Below are 18,039 nucleotides of genomic sequence, written 5' to 3' on the forward strand. Positions count from 1 at the left end.
GCCGAATGAACTAGAAGAAAGTATACAAATTAAGAACACTAGATAAGATATTGCTCCTGAAGAAGAGAACAAGATTCACAAAATGCATAGAGCTCATTGTTAGATGTGGGGAATCAAATATATAGAAATATATGCAATAGACAATATGAATTGAATATTGTGAATAATATTTGTCTGAAATTTGAATATTTTGTTGTGTTTTGATCTTTGAAATGTAAATGTATATATTTATGACCATGAACATTTTTTACTACAATTTGTAATGAAAATCGACCAAAAGACTACCAGTTAATTATTTGAGTCCAAATGTTACAAGTGGTTGAACCACTTGTCAAAACTGCCTCTTGGAATCTCGGGCAAGAGCTCAAAGTAATGACTATTGTTTGTCATTTGACAAAATCTAGAGTGTGCAGGGGACGCGAGTGCTCCACAGCCCATGGACACTGTTTCTCTTTGTTTTTTGACTAATACAACCTAGTGTCAGGGTCACTTTACACTCCTCCGCACCTCACTATTAACCTTAAACCATCTAGTTACATACACTCACCACAAGGTGTGCACCTGTGTAATTTCCTTTTCCAAGACAAACACCCACTGCTCATCTCCCAGAGTTTTCTCTGGGAGAGGTGTTTACATTAATGTAAATCCTATTCAGTGGTAAGGCCCCCAAACCGACTGTATTCAACCTGTTCTGGACAAACATGACCTACTCATATGGCTTGCACTATTGACAGTAGGTTTTAACAGCATTAAATCTAACCTTGATATAATGACACAGAGGAAACGGGTAATCACCCTCATATTCGAGAAATTCCTATGGTCATTTCCAATCTGCTACAGATCTATATCTTTGTCAGACACCCATGCAAATTGTTTCAAAGAATAATTTTGCATGCCAGATTATTGACCTGGGAGCCCCACTGTAGTGTTCCCTATTGTGTCTCCTGTCTACCCACCTGTAATGTTCCCTATTGTGTGACCCCCACGTACCCCTGCACTCCTGATTGGCAGCACTGAGCTGTGCATTCTTTCCTCTCTCTTTTGCTCCCTCCTCCTCCTACTTTCCTTCTTGCACCCTCTATGGTGCTTTATGTTTCTCCCATCTTCACTAACTGCTACTCTATCTCCTGTCCTATCCCTTTCACTAAGTCTGGAAGGAAGAAGTTCAAGAGGGCCATCCTGGTCTCCAACCCAGGCCTCCCTATCGCTGATACCTACATCAGTGCTTCCTCCAGACATCCTCTTTGTCCTTCCCTCACCAGACCTCTGGACCCCTCATATGGTCTCGGCTCTCTCTCCTATTTCTTCCTCTCCCATTAATGGTGGCACTCGGTGGGAGGTCCTCTTGACCTCCTTCCACTCCTCCAAGACCATTATTAAAGCCTTTCTGAATGGCACCATCTTGGTCCAGGGCCTCAGCCCAATCTCCTCCTTTTCGATAGGCGTCTCCCACGTCTTATCAACTTCCTTCCTTCTCCTGCTACTCCTACTAGCACCACTCAATCTCCTCTGGCACCTCCCTCTTCCGCTGCCTCTCTGGCACCTTCCTCCTCCTCTCTGGCTGCTATGCCACCTCCTGCTACCACCTCTGCCAACTCTCTGGCCCCTCTACCACTTCTGCTGGGTGTACCTCAAGCCTTTACCCCACCCCAGAAGTCTTTCAAATGTGGCAACCTGCTCCACATTGCTACTCTCAACTTTCGCTCTTCTGTCAAACACTCCTCTGACATCTGCCACCTCCTCGAGGAGCTTTACCTTGACATCCTCGCTCTCGCCAAGACATGGTTCATGGCCAGCTCTGTCATGAGTTTTGACACTCTCCTCCCTGATGGCTACAAGATCCTCTCTGAGCCTAGACTCAACCGACCAGGAATTTGAGTAGCTCCCATCTTTCCAGAGTGGTTCCCTGCTTCTGTCATTCTTACACAGGCCTACTCCTCCTTTGAATGCCTGGTCTGCAGGCTCTCCATCTCTTCTGGTCCCTCTCTGACTGTGGCCACCATCTACAGGCCACCTGGCCAAGTCCTCTCAGAGTGGGTTGATCTCTCCTCATCTCTCCTCGCTGCTACCTCCCAACTCCTTCTTCTCGGAGACCTCAATATCCACCTGGATGCTTCTAATCCCTCCTCTGGGCTCTTCCTCAACCTCTGAGACACTCTCTCTGCCTCTCTCCGTTCTACCCCCTGGTCTGACACACTCTGCTGAACACACCTTGGATGTTCTCATCTCCTCAGACATCCTCCTCTCTAACCCTCTCACTACTCCTCTCTCTTGGACTGACCACTTCCTGCTTTCCACTCATCTGAAACTCTCTGTCCCTCAGGCAAAGCCCACCCCAGCACTGCCACCTACCTTTTCGGTCATTGGGCCCATTAACCTTGTGTCAGTGTATGCCTTTGCCTCTACCTCCTCTGCTCCTCTTACTTCTGAGGCTGACTCACACTCTGACACAGTCCTCTCTGACCTTCATATTGCTTTCTCCAACACTCTGGACATCCTTGCCCCTGTCATGAGAATCTGTCTGCAGCCTACCTCCACGTGAAACTCTTGGTAAGACTCTGACCTTGCCACCCTGAAACGCAAGGGCAGGGTGGCTGAGAGGAAGTGGAGGGCTTTGGGTGCATCCTCTGATAAACTAGCCTGACGCCTGCGACAAAGGCAATACAGACTCTCTGTACTGTACACGAAGAGAGTCCACATCCAATCCCTCATCTCTAATAACAAGGCCAAACTCTTTAAAATCTGCAAGGAACTGGCCAATATTTCTGTATTCTCCACCTCTAATGTTCCCTCCTAGACCCTCTGTATGACCCTGGTTTCCCCCTTCACCACTAAAATTCAGGACATCTTGTCCTTTCTCTCTCTTCCTCCTCTCCCTCTACCTCTCTTGGCCCCCCTCTGGTTGCCTCTCCCTCTCCTGCGCCTTTCTCCTGTTTCTCTCTGACAACAACTGCCAACATTTCTAGACAAGTCCGATCTATGAAAGTGTCATCCAAACACATGCTCCGCTGCTCCTCATCTTTGACTCCACCCTCTCCTTCTCTCTGCACATCACAGACCTTGCCAAGAAGGCCCACTACCAGCTTCACCTCCTCATATGTATTCTCCCTTTTTGGGGCTTTCTGATGAATCTAGACACTTTGTCCCTTCTTCTCAGAAGGGAGCCAGCCTCCTTGAGGCTAGGGGGTTCAGTCTGCTAAGCCATAACCTCGGTAGGGGTGTGGGCAAGTGTTACCTCACTAGGAGTGACTCTCCTCTTTTGGACAAGGATTCTCATTCTGGTAAGGAATTCCCAGTCCTTACCATTCTATTTGCCTATACGGTTTTTAGAAAGACTGGAAAGACTGGTTATGATTGTCACAGGTTCGTCCCGCTCCCCACGATACCAGTGATCATCTAGCTCCCTCACCATCTCAGGCATTCCAGGCACTCGGCACTCGGACACAAATAATACGCAAGGTCAGAAGAAGGGTGAAAACAGTGCTGTAATGCTAACACACACCAGGGCTTGGGAGGGTGGCATTCGACTCTGCTGCTCCCAGGACTAGCTCATACTTATGTACAATGCACAAGCTACATGTTATTCTCCTCCTATTAACTGTACGTATGAAAACATTTCCCGAACAGGGAGACAGAAAACACATTTCGTAACAGCATAATGTCATTGCATGGCAGACTGAAGCAGCCTTTGGACTTGAGCCACTAGCATCAGAACTGTGTACTTCTCGAGGGAGGGCTATTCATGCCCATCTCCAAGGCCTGCAACTTTCCACAGATGAGCTGCTGTTCTCTGTGACATTGCTTTCATGGCTGTTAGTTGTTAGCTCAGGCTGTTGGCAAGGCCAGTCTATTCATATCTGATGCATCTCAAAGAAACCAAAAGAGAGTGCAGAATCAGAAATGTACCATGTAACAATGACTATAAGCAACAAATAACTTTTTTGCAATCTCTTGGCTTCAGGTAATGTTGAACATCGTCTGAATGCCATAATCAAAGTAGACGTATACAATTTTGTTGATACTGATGACGTGTATAAAAACAGAATTGACTGTGAATGTCAGAGAAACTCCTGCAGAGGGAGGAGAGCAACTGCTACGCAGAGGCGAGTCTCTGCAGAGATGACATCCTTGGAGTGCAGGCCTATGCCAAGCCGCAGATGCAGCAGTGGCATGGGAGAGGCAAGACCTGCTATCTGGAGGCTGACAGACTGGTGTGCTGTCCGAGCAAGAGTCTGTGGTCAGGAGAGGAACAGATATGGGAAAATATCCATCGTCACTGCGGGCACAATCACTGGAGAACAGTGGTGAGCTTGGCGCACTGCAACCGACCCTGAGACTAGATGAAGGAAATGGGTGCGGGTCCTGAGTTCCACATGGCAAAGGTCTTTGCTGCCATGACGAATTCCCTCAAGGAAGCAAATGCTCCCAAAGTGAGAACGCCTGAGAGGGCTATGAAATTTGGTCTCAAGGTTGCCAAAACCGACAAAGGTACGAGAGCCCGAGATAATTAGATAACAAGGAATGGAAGAGATACACCGTATATCAAGGCTTGAGAAGCTGAGCAAAAGTATGAGAGAAAGCAACAGGCACACGACCCATATACAAATGACTGAAAGAGATATGAACACTGTATATCAAGGCTGGAGGTCCGATAACAGTATGAGAGCCTGAGAGTACTGAACGAGCACACAACCCAGGTAAACAGGAGTGAAAGAGATGTGAACACTGTATGTCAAGGCTGGAAAGGAGCCAACAGTATGAGAGCCTGAGAAAAGGAATGGGCTCATGCCCCATGTAGAAAAGAGCGAAAGAGATATGAACACTGTACATCAAGGCTGCATAAGTCAATAAAAATTAGAGAGCCTGGGTGAAAGGAATGGGCACGTGCCTTATGTAAAGCAGAGTGAAAAGAATACATGTGCTTTAAACCAAGAATGTAAAAGCACACAAAGGTACGAGGAACTGATCAAATCGGATGAGCATGTGTCCTACGTGAAACAGATTAAAAGGAGTATGCACACTCTGCAACCAGGCTGGCAAAGCCTATTAGGTCACAAGAACCTGCAATACCTGAGGGGGCAGACTCCCTACGTGTATTAAATATATTGAAAGGTAATCCACCTATCAAAGAGCCGCAGGACTTTGAGGAGTTCCTGTGCCCTGAAGTTTAGCCACATAACATGTTGTAAAAATTACTCCTGGATGGAGTTGAACACCGGTAAAAATCTGGGGAAAGTAATCTAAGAAGAATTCTTCTTTTCCTAGGGGGAAGGGAAAACAATATAGAGGATTTAAAAAGGCTGGGAACTGTGTCATAATGTTCTAAAGGAAATTTGAGACTGACAATAATTCATCTATGAGTTGGGCCAGGCAGAAGCCCACACAAAAGCTGTTGCTAAAGCCGCCCCTTTTCATTTTAGTTAGGTTTTCTGAAGTGGTAGGTCCAGTTAGTCTCCTAGGATTTGGACTCAGGACTGTTTATTTTGGGCTTCGACGAGCCCCCTTAGTTTTGCTTTAGAAAGTTGGGATCTTCCCTCATAGCGAAAGGGACAGCAAGGCACGTGTCTTTTGATTTAAATAAACATCCTTGAATCATGACCCACTGCAGTCAGGACCCTTCTTCTGGTTTGCCACAGGTTACGCAGAAATGTGATTTTAAAATGATTACATGGGGTTGGCAAATCAGTTGACAGCCTGATTGTACACAATGAAACCAATGTTCCCTTTCTCAAAGATCTTATTCTAGTAAGGAGTGTAAACCAAGATGTCCTTGGGCTATAGTTTGCGCTCTATAAATCCAAGTACAATGCCTGTGGCAAAAAATATGGTCTGTCAAGATTATCCCCTCTTTATTATGCTCTTAGTGGAACTGTGGTCCCATAAATACTGACACAAGATAACTTTACCAAAGAACAGGAATGAAATCTTAATAACAACCAATAAGGATAACTGGTACCTTGGTCCAACTAATAAACCCTTAAAATCAATCAGATGCCATATTGAAAACTTCCTTTACGCCAGAACTAAAATCATCAAGTGTATGTTTGCCAATTGCAATTTTGGGATTGGAAGGTACAATTCCATTCCCTCTTTGGCCGCTTGAAATTTAAGCAGCGCACAGAATTTAAACAAGCTGGGTTTGGATGAAATTACCTTAAAAGCAGTGACGGCCAGGTGGGCTGGCTAGTCTTCCTCTCTATTTGGATCATGTTAATGTGGTTGTCAGCATTGAAACATATAAAGCCCACTTTCAATTGTTTGTACAGTTGCTATTTATAAGGAAGAGGTGGCTGCTTCTTTTCATACAATCCTTAAATAGCTCTTCCTGCAGGGACTCTGAAAGGGGCTTACTGGCCGATCCTTGTAAGTGCTCTCAATAGATTCGGCTCGTTTCTCTTGAACGCCAAAGGCTAGGGGCAGAGTAATGCAGCTAGAATGAGTGTTATTGTCAATTACTACTTGTCATTAAGATGGCATGTTCTCACCACCCACTGCAGTTAGTAGTTTCTATATGATTTTAACTTGGGACAATTATTTTTAAATTGGACACAAGTGTTTTATGACATTTGCAATGAAAGTCTGTCTAGGCAACATGTTTTAGGATTTGTTGTACTACATTCATTTGTATTGTCTTATTTGTTTTGTTTGTTTGGAGATTTTATTCAACATAACCAAAATTAGAAAATGCTAAATACAATATCAGTGTTCTCTTCATGCACCTGAATTGAACTGGTCGGTGAGAGCGGCAAAGAGTCATGAGCATTTTCTGAGGTAAAAGTTGCAATGTAAGAAATTATTGGGTGTTTAGGTCCCACTTTTTTGTGTCAATTATTTGGGATGCCAAGCTCTGTGTGAATTTCATTGGACTGTCCCATTCCTGTATCGATTTTCATAAGGTTTATTTTTGACTCCTTTAAGTTCTAGCTTTTCAGTGATACCAAATAACTTTAAATTATGCTTGCACACCTGTTCTTTGAAAGATCCGTAATTTTCAGTCTTAAGATTTGTTACCAAGTCCCTCAAGTCTTTCAGCTTTTGTTTATGCGTGCTCATGTGAGTTTCTGTGGACACCCTATGTTCTTCCCTGACCAAGACTCTACTATGAATCTCAGCAGGTTGTTGGGTAATCTGCAAAACGATGTTTGTATTTTAACAAGTTATTCACTCTTAACGTTCATTTGTGTTTTAAAACAACCGGCACAAAATAACACATCTGAAAAATAAAATATAAAATTAAAGAATTGGATTAGGAAAAGAAGGGCATTTCTAACATGATCTATGAACTGTCAATGTATTCTTTGTTCATCTTTTTTAGGAGGAGGGTTCGTGTTTAATGCAGAACTAACATCCACTGTGAGTTCAAGTGATCTAGAAGATTGCATGTCTTCAGTGGCATCTATAATATGTCTTGCTTTGTCCCACGACCAATAATAATTAGTTAATTCTGAAAAGTTGGCATCATTCGTTAAGCCAGAATGTCCAGAGAGGGACGCCTTTATTCAAATGTAAGAGGCTGTTTCTTTCAATTCATTCTGCTCTAAGTAATCCTCTTTGCCTCCTCTAACCACAGCGCAGTTCTGAAGTCTGAATCCATGGACCAATGACATAATGGTTCTAACATGGGAGATATGACACCCTTTTCCAAAGTCATTATATAATGAAGGTACTTGGCAGCATGGTCACTTAACTGCTCCGAGATACACAGAGCGATGTATAATAACTTATGGGATATTAATTTTGGAGTTTCTAATTCAAGCAGTTCAGACTTGTCCCCCACGCCCCTAATTTGCCAAATAACCATAAATAAGCAAGTGTTCTATGCAAAGAAACGAACTCGTGGGAAGACAAGTGTGATCAATATTACTGTGGACAGATCATAAGCAGCATGTGTCTTTAGCCTGGGCTAATGCAAAACTGCCATGACACATGTCTGAGGGCAAGAACATTTCCTGGTGGCAATGCAAAACTGCAATGACAAGATTCTTTCTGGGGACAAGGTGATGATAATGAAATAATCATTTTATGGGAGCAATGTTTGGTGGCAATCTGAAACTGAAACAGTAATTTTCTCTGAACAATGAAAGTGACTGACACTGAATGCTTCACCACAGCTGTGTGGAAATTCCATTGCACTGTGAAACCGAATGGCAATTCTGTGGAGGTAATGCAAATCTAACATGGACATTTTCTGTTGGCAGCTGCAGAGCAACATTTCTAAGTGACGAAGTGTGAACCTACCATGACACTGGTCCACCTGCCATGATAAGGTGTTTAAGTGCGGTACAATAAGAAAGACACCCCAGTTTTCATCAGGTAATGTGCAACTGCTTTGGTCATTTTCTTGTACATGTTTCTAAATAGGCACATCTGGTGCTGCTGTGAGAATGTGTGAATTGACATGGCAATGTGGAAAGACACAGGATGGCACATTGAAGCATATTTTTATCATATTTGGTAGCACTCTAGTATGTTTGTGCGGCACCCCTATGCCAAGGCCTTAGCCAAACCCATGAATCTTTGAGTAATTCCTGATATTGTTAAAAGCTCCCAGGATTATTTGCGGGGCACTTAGATATATTTTGAAAGTAACCTGGCCAATAGTGAAAACACTTGGTATATTATACCAATTCTGATTTGATTTTAATTTCTGTCAATTCTGATTATGTACTGACAAGCAGCACATCAATGATGTGTCTGAAATCTTGTGGTATTGTATTTAAAGCTGGCATAATTCAGCCTCTTCATACAATTTGAAACTATGCAACGTCCCTTCTGGAAATAAATACCACTGTACCAAGACTTTCTTAGTGGTATAGAACAAGAAATTACAGATCCATCTGGTTCCCATTCAAAAGTGCATGTGAGCCCTATGAATTCTACAAACGTTAATTGGAAAAATATGCTATACACGCACTATTTGGCCATATTTTCTAAACAATGATGGTGAGATGAACTCCCTCTAAAGTCACAAAAGGGAGGTGTTATCCCCTTCCAAAATAGCAAACAAGAAGAAGTAACTCAAAGACATTAACCTAAATGATCAGTTGTATATTATTTAAACTAATAACAACTTAAATTTACTGAGAGGCCATGAGACCTGAGGTGCATTCCCATCATGTTTCCAAGAACCTTTGGCTGGCTGGAGCTAGAACTACCTATACTCAAAACCCAATTAAAGCAAACCAATGTTTTTCTATAATGCCTTTGCATTTTATTGCCTCAATCAGATTTAACTCCTGGAAGCCGTAGTTGATGAAAATCAAGAGAGTTCTTAATCTGGTGTCATCTCTTATTGCGACATTCCTTTAAACCCCAAATTGACTTATTTCATTAGCTACAGCTTTATATCTATGCTCTTCCAAATACAAAAGAACTCAATCTACTTAACGTGCATAACCCAGTATTAGTGATAACCCCTACATCCTCTACACCTCGTGCTTCCACCTTAGAAGTAAATTAACCACATTGATAAGGCCCATATTCTAGAACGTCCTCATTAGAATGATCCTTGGCCTTCCTGTCACACTAGTCCCTCTCTTCATGCTTAAGGCCGGCTCTTCATTTTGAAACATATCTAAGTGAAACCCTATGCTTCTGGTATGACGTCATCAAATTCCCAGCCTAATCTATTATCTATTGAACCTCTGCAGAACAAATTCCCAATTTTGTTTAAGGCAGAGTCAAGGTGTTATCCCCCCACCCTCCCTTTCAACAAGAACTACAGAGATGAAAGAGGTGCATGTTAGGGGAGTCCTTCACTGAAATTGCTGGCATCTAAAATAAAATACCATTCTTCCTCCATTCTCTTTGCTTTTACTAAGTTGAGACCATTCCGATATGTTTGCCTCCCCAAGCCTCTGGTTTTACATGCTTTGATGGCACATAGTGGTGTTTTAGAGAACTACACACCCTTTCAAGGATAACTTAACATATATCTGGTTTTCATGAAACATCTGGGAGTGTTCTAGTGTAGTATACCTGCATCTGTGCCAAATAACCCCTCTCACTTTCGTATTGATCACAAGCCTATGCAGTAATGCTCTTATTTACAAATATAATATTAAAGATACAATGAATATCATTAACAATTTCATGTGTTCATTTTAACTAGGGTGAAATGGAAGGAGGCAATCAGACACGTGTGACTGAATTCGTTCTGCTTGGACTTACAGATATTCCATATCTCCAGGTTGTTCTCTTTGTTTTTGTCTTCGCTTTCTACCTTCTTAATATAACAGCTAATAGCATCATCATGACAGTTGTTATTGCTGAACCCCATCTTCACACCCCCATGTACTACTTACTTGCTAACCTCTCCTTGATTGATTTCTGCATTTCATCTGCCACAGTACCCAAGATGTTGTCTGGCTTTATGGCGGAGAAGAAGACCATCTCCTTCGAGGGCTGCATTGTACAGCTACATTTCTCCCATTTCTTCGGGTGCACAGAGGCTATGCTGCTCACGGCAATGTCCATTGACCGATATGTTGCAATCTGCCACCCCTTGAGATACTTGATTATTATGAATGTCAGTGCCTGCATCTGGCTGACTTCCTGCTCCTGGTCTTTTGGCTTCATGTACTCCTTGCCCCACACCATATTAACAGCCAGGTTGCCATTCTGTGCCTCCAATCGAGTCAGTCATTTCTTCTGTGACATCAAGCCCCTTTTGAAGCTGGCTTGCACTGACACTTACATTAATGAGATCCTCGTGTTGATAATCACTGGATTTGTTGCAATCGGCACATTTGGTATGATCTTACTGTCCTACGTATATATTGGCTCCCACCTGATGAAGATAAAATCCTCTGAGAGCAGGCAGAAAGCCTTCTCCACCTGTGTCTCTCACTTGACTGTCGTCCTTTTCTTCCTTGGTACTGCCCTCTGTACATACCTAGGCCCAACCACCAACGATTCAATGTATAAAGACAGGATGGCTGCCATTTTGTTTACTGTCATCAGTCCTACTTTGAACCCAATAATATATGCTTTAAGAAACAAGGTGGTGAAACAATCGATGAAGAAGTTAATTTATGGTAATGTTGTATGGTGGCCTTCATAACAGTCAGGTCATTTGTGAAGTAGCAACACTATGCCACCCCCACACCCACCAACACTGCTTAATGGTCAGGTACTGATCATGTTCCCCACAATGCCACACTATAGTCTATCCATTGCAAAAGTTCTTCCTTCCAGGACTTATTTTCAGCTTTCCTTGACCTCCTAATGTAAGCCCTGCCTGAATAGTTCTTATCCCCTAGCCAGGAGTCTCAGGTGTTGGCTATGTTTTCTGCCTGGAAGATTAATTCTTCCATTTTCTTATTAGTTCTCACAAAACATTTGTTTTCCAAAATCTGTTGTCATGCATTTTTCATGTCACACTTCCTTCCTGTCCTTCATTTCACTCCTGCCGCACCAACTGTTCCACCCGCAATGTCAATATCCGAAACAACACTACATTACTCTGCCATGAATCCATTTTGATTCTTCATTGCTTTTATCAATATCTCTGACTCATCTAAAAGTGTGTTTTACCATGCAACTCTGTTGTATACTTTCTCTTGCTTTTTCTCAGACTCATTTCTAAACATTCTGTCCTAACAACATATTGTCATTCTAATCTAGTCAAATCAATAGGCCATTTATTCTCATGCCTTCTGAGGGGGATTTGCATCCGTGTTACCAGTTAATGTGGTCCACCAACATAAGTATTATCACCATTAGTACCCTATTCCTACCATCCAGGGTGAGGTGCTTCATTTCTAATCAACTTGTTTGAGCACCAAGCACAAAATCCTTGGTTTTAACCACGTTTTACAAACATGTTTTTAAAAACAGGGTGTCATGTAAGGAAAAAAGAAGCTCTTTCAAATCTGAAAGATCAGTTGTTCTATTTCCATAGTAATTTCTCCACTTCCATTGAGGAGGGTCACAGCAGGAAGACTTAGAATGATACAGGTAAGTGAAACAAGGTATAGTAGGCATATGGGGGAGCAGAGGGTCAGGTTTTTGCAGAGAGCAGCCAATGGAAGGATCAGAGTGTCGGCTTGTATTGGTGGTACTAACTACATTCTGAGAATTTTCTTATTGGCTGTTAATCACAACGCTGCTTCACATTTTTCATAGATTCTACTTTTTTTCATGACTTTTCTTCAAACTCTACATTTCAGCTTCCTTTTGACTCCTCACGCCCCTAACCATTCTGATCATGCATGCTGATGCTGGCACCCTGCTCTCCCTTTCTGCCCATCTTGATATTTGCCTTTCCTCCCATCTGTTCATTTTTATTCTTTGCAGTTTTTTTAGTTTTCTACTCCATTTTACCCATTCATCCTTCCCCTTATTTATGATTATTTGTCTTTCCCAACCGTTCTCTGCAGGTCCACAGTCGATGTTTTATTTCCAGGCGTGTTGCTATGGCCGTTTCAGTTCCCTTAGTGATCTCGCAGATATGTATCCTCTCTCTTCTGCCAGGATCATCACCTCTGTCCCTCCCTTTCACTTACTTTAGGGGTACAATTTCCCATTAAATGGCCCCATCCCCATGTCGTTATGTAGGAAAAATGTTTACCTCTGCTGTTCTTTCCTCCATTTATATCCTTCAATACCATTATTCAGGTCTTCTTCATTATGCTAAAAAGGTTTACTATAAACTAGCAGTACACAGACATATCAGCTGCTCTAGCACTCTATCCCTGTGCTCTCTTGCTCCACCCAAGAAATTACTGACAGCAGCGAAAGTAAAATAGATAGCGTGAAGGAGGGTTTGTTTTATGGTTAGAGCTTGAATTAGAACTTCAGCAAAAGAGTCATCCCCTGAATTTGTCAGCACGTACAATTAACCATTACTTTGGAGCTCACAGAAGAAACATATCTTTGGTTTTAACCGGAGCATGATGCTTTGCAAGTATATTTTGATTGACAAAATTGTTTGTATTCTTTTCAAATGGAGTTATTCAAAAGAGAAATGATAGAATAATTGTCACATTTCAAACTTTCTCTTTTTTAAAATTGTACATGTTCATGTGTAATGATCACTTCCAGTATATATTGTAGTCGTAATGATGATGCTCCACTTTTCTTAGTGAGCAAAGCACCTTAAAAACCTAAAATAACCACATACATTATTTTATGGTGGGAGGTTGTCATTCCAAGACGGAAAGAATCATAGTCCCAAAGTACACTACTTTTGTACTCTTTTTGTACTCTTTAAAAATATCCATATGATAAAGGGAAGAGGGACAAATAACAACAGTAAAGGTTGCTGACTGCTTTGCATATGATATGATATGATATTTTATTTATATTGCGCTCGTGCATGAGTGTTTTAAAGTGCAACAAGGTAAGGGATGGGAACAGGGGAGAACAAAACAACAATCTTACTAGTCCCAGTGACATTGAGAACGCGCAAGTGCAATTGTAGCGGAAAGTGGAAAGTGCGGAGCAGAGGAGAAAGAGAGAAATAATAAATACATATAAATATATAAACAATAAAGGCAATAAAAGGAGGTAGTGCAGCCAGCAAGTGGCAAGTGCTGTATTTAAGGCAGCAGACAGGGTATGTCTGATAAGTGCACAGAGAAAAGAGAGGGGATGGGGGATTGTATGGATACAGATACAGACCCCAGTGAAAGGGGTGGCCCAGAGGCAGTGCAGGAGGGTGGCAGGGTGAGCAGGTACCTGGGCCCGGAGGACAGAGGGTGGACAGGTGCACAGTGCCTAGTGAGAAACAGATCAGCAGGGGAGGGGAGGGTGAAGGCAGAAGCAAAGAGGAAGGTCTTGAGGTGTTTCCGGAACCGGAGATGGTTCTCCTCAAGTTTTAGAGTGGCAGGGATGATGTTCCAAAGGGAATCCTCAGCTAAAGACAGAAATCTACCCCAGCTCGTTTCTTTGAAAAAAGGCTGACCCTGAGGGAGTTAGAGATAGGGGAGCGAAGAGCTCGAGAGGGGAGACATTTAAGGAGGGATAGTTGAAGGCCTTTTGGACCCAGGCCTCAGAAAACCCTGTGGACAATGCAGAGAGTTTTGAATGTAATCCTTGCATCCACTGGCAGACAATGAAGGGATTTCAGGGCTGGAGAGATACGATCCCAGGGCTTGAGACCAAGGACAAGCCTTGCAGTCCTGTTCTGAATTATTTGTAAAGGGTGGAGAGTAGAGGCAAGAAGATTTAGAAAGTGGCTGTTACAGTAGTCCAACTTGGAAAGAACCAGAGCTTGGGAGGCAATGAGCTTCTGGGGGAAGGAGAGGAAATGCAGAGTCCCTCGGAGGATGTGCAGTAGGAAGTTTGACTTTTTAGAGAGGTCAGAGAAAGTGCCGTTATTGGCCTTGCAGGTAAGGTAGGAGGAGAGCCAAGGGAGGCTAGCCAGAGAGTGATGAGAAAGGGTGGTGAAGGTGTACCGATGAAGAGGAGGATGTCAGTCTTGTTGGCATTTAGACAAAGATCATTGACGGCACACCAATCTTGAATGGCAGTTAGGCAATCAGAGATGAGAGAAGGAGAGGAGGTGGCCGAGGGTAGCCTGAAAATGAGTTGAATGTCATCAGCATAGCACTGGAAATTTTAGCAGAAAATGGCAATGCAGTGGGCAAGAGATGCCAGGTATTGGTTTAAAAGCCAGGGCTAGAGGTTAGACCATGGGGAAAACCACAGGTAGAGAGGGAGATAGATGATAGGAAGGACCCAAGTTGGACCTGGGAGGGTCGATCAAAGAGGAAAGAGGTCAGCCAGGCCAGAGCCTGATCAGTGATACCCAGGTCATCACAAAGACGGTTGAGCAGGGTGATATGGTTGACTGTGTCAAAGGCAGACGAGAGATCGAGTAGGATGAGGACACCGGAAATGTTAGAATCAAGGTTGGAGAACAGATCTTCACAGAAGTTCAGGAGAACAGTTTCCGTGCTTCTGGCAGCTCTGAAGGCAGACTGGTGGTCATGGAGAGAGCCAACAGAATCAGAATGAAGGTTAAGCTGAGAGATGGCCAGTTTTTCCAGGAGTTTACCCAGAAAGGGAGCAATGGAAATCGGGCAATAGTTTCCGGGCAAGAAGGATCAGCTGTGGGTTTCTTGAGAAGAGGATGCACAAGGGAGTGCTTCAGATCAGAGGGGAAGGTTCCTGAGGCAAAGGATAGGTTGCAAAAATCGTCAAGGGCTGGAGCGAGGGTATCAATGTGGTCCTTAATGGTTTTAGAGGAACAGGGATGAACCAGTTTTAACAATGCTTTCATAGATCGGACTTGTCTAGTGACCTCATCAGGGGATAAAAGAGGGAAGGATGAGAAAGAGGGTGGGGGGGTGGCTGAAGGAGGGTCAGCAAGCACAGACGGAGAGGGGATGGGAGAGGGAGGGGAGGAGAGGGTGGACAGGATGGCCTGGGTTTTTGAGATAAAGTGAGAGGCAAGGGCATTGCATAGAGCCTGGGAGGCAAGAGGAGGGGTAGAGACTGCTGCAGGGTTGGCCAGCTCCTTGCAGGTTTTAAAGAGTTCAGCCAAGTTGTTAGATGCCACAAGACATTGGCTATTAGCCCTCTATTTCCTCGAAGCCGCCCTACACTTACATTTAAGTTTAGCTAGTTCGGAGTCATACCAGGAATTGCACTTGCCTTTGGACTTCGAACAGATCTTCATGACAGGGGCAAGATCATCTAGAGTATCAGAAATAGAAGAGTAGAGAAGGGACAGGGCTGTGTCCGGGTGTGTGTCAGCCAGATGAGGGAGGGGGCAGCGAAAGCCTCAACTGACACATGCTTCATGGGCTGGATGTCTGAGAAGGGAGGTGGCAATGTTGGGGTAGGCTTGGCTTGGGGGGAAGAGAGGGAGATATTAGAGGAGAGAAGGCAGTGGTCACTCCAGTAGAGGAGCAGTCAGAGAGATAGAGAGGGGGAGGTCAGAGGAGATCAAGACATCAAGTATGTGCCCTGCAGAGTGAGTCGGGCCAGATGGAGGATAGAGAGGGAGATGGAAATGCAGAGGTTGCGAAAGAGCACAGTTGAGGAAAAGAGAGAATTGAGATGGATGTTGAAGGCACCATACAATTAAACAGAAGTTATTGAACATGGGAATGACTACAGATCTCTATGTTTGACAAGCTTGGTGCTCATTTAAATTTCATAACACTCAATTTAACATCAAATCAATGCTAACCATTAACCATATATACTGTTTAAGATAGCCTCATAATTTGCCTGTATGGGGAAAATGGCTTAAATCTATCACACTATTGCCGTACATGCTAGGACAAAGGCCCATTTGAGCCATAACTTTAGAAGATGAGATGAATCTTGTTTCAGGGTAAGGATGGCTTGTTAGCATGCCCAGTCCCAAATGCTGAGGCATCATTAAAGAATTACACGCATATAGCTTTCATACTTACTGCGGCTACACAATTTTCCATGGTGAATAGATTTCCCATGGCTGTACCCCCATTAAATAATTCAGACAGACTCTCTCAGTTTCTGACTCTGCTTATTGTTAGAATCCCAAACGTGTCTCTTAGACCTTCCCTTGGCCTCTCCACCTATCTCTTCTATTTCCCATCATCAATTTTTCCCTTATTTTCTACCTTTGCTTCAGTCTCTAAATCTAGAGATCTATTTATCACAACTCATGGTGACCCTTGATTTTCTCTTTTAATCAACATTTCCAGAAATACATCTCACCTATGTTTACATCCTTTTCTACTCCTTTGCTGACATACACACTTTTAAAAAGATGACTCAATTACCTGGTTGTCAAGGATCCTTAGAATGGCTCATCCATCCAAGAGAAATGTCCTTTCTGCTTCTCTTATGCTATTTCTAGCTACACTCTTGGATTGTTGGCTTATCTTCAAAATCTCTTCTTGTTTAGTTATCCCTAAAATATACGCCTTATTCTATGAAACTGGTCCTTGTCTGTCACTCCTTATTTTTAAATTGCCACCTGCCATCATTTGCCGAGCCCTTTCCTTAGGGTCTCGTATGTTTCACCAATTCACACTTCTTAATATTCTTTAATCTTTGGGAATCAATGAGTGTATTTTATTTACTGGATATCCTTTCATGCTTCCTTTTTTCCCTCGGATTACCTACACTCCAACCAGTAATACAGTGACAGGAATCTCAGGAAGTCTTGCTTCATATATGTATACCATTGTTAGGGTTATAAACCTAACAATGATCTCATCTATTTCCCTGCCTATCCAGTTCCCATCTGACACTCTACCCTACTCTTCTTCAGCTAAACAACTTGGGTTCGTTTATGTCCCTTCTCAATGGTAGGTTGCCTCAAGTCCCTAAATATTAGTCAAATCAGGCACCACTCTTGTCTTCTCCAAGCTGGACTACTGTGCCAGCATCCTTTTATTTCTCCCAACTATGCTTTCTTTACTGTCGAAAAAGATCATTAACTTTGCTACCAGGACTCTCTTTGAACTCCCTTGATTCACATCTACTTCTGTGTTCTGTCACCAAGGTAGATTACTGACGATGCAAAATAGGGCCAGATTTCAATTCTTCTGCTGGTTCACAAATCTATCCACATTAAGGCACCACTGTATCTAGCCTCCTCTATCAACTCTACAAGCCTTCTCCTAATCTTCACTCTTAATCAATGACCACCCTTCTGGCACATTGCATTCCCTGTGCCTCCACTTTCTTCTGCTTTTTAACTCTTCTTGCTCCACTTTCATTGAATTTGCTTCCCCTGGACATCCGAGAAACAGTTCACATGGATTTGCTCAAAACCAAACTAAAAGCCTACCTCCTCACCTTTGAGTTACCCTCTTAACCTACCTCTCATCTGCCTTCTAGCTAAATTTCACTCGCCCCTAACCTGACTTTTTCCCTCACTTTCTCTGCCTGCACTCTAACACTTTGTCCATCATGGGCACATCCCTAACGCAGCAGGCCATACCACCTACCTGCACTTAAAAATGTCTAATGTTGGTTGTCCATATTCTATGTAGGTTTACCCACGTATTGTCCCAGTAGGCTGTTCCATTTATGACCCTCAACAATCTGGCCAAATGTCACTGAAACTCATCCCATTGTAAGAAGCTCACT

The 18,039-nt window shown here is 43.1% G+C and overlaps 1 protein-coding gene across 1 annotated transcript in view; it reads left to right on the plus strand.

The window, feature by feature from the left end:
- The first annotated feature begins 10,117 nt into the window (after positions 1 to 10,117).
- Positions 10,118 to 18,039, plus strand: part of LOC138521502 (olfactory receptor 12D2-like) — a 37,219-nt gene continuing 29,297 nt past the window's right edge. Inside the window, exon 1 of the mRNA XM_069634435.1 lies at positions 10,118 to 11,036. Coding sequence (XP_069490536.1) covers positions 10,118 to 11,036 — 919 coding nt within the window. The remainder of the gene's footprint in view (positions 11,037 to 18,039) is intronic.

Source organism: Ambystoma mexicanum, chromosome 1p (assembly GCF_040938575.1).
Source record: "Ambystoma mexicanum isolate Mex_15411 chromosome 1p, UKY_AmexF1_1, whole genome shotgun sequence".
Lineage (NCBI taxonomy): Eukaryota > Metazoa > Chordata > Amphibia > Caudata > Ambystomatidae > Ambystoma > Ambystoma mexicanum.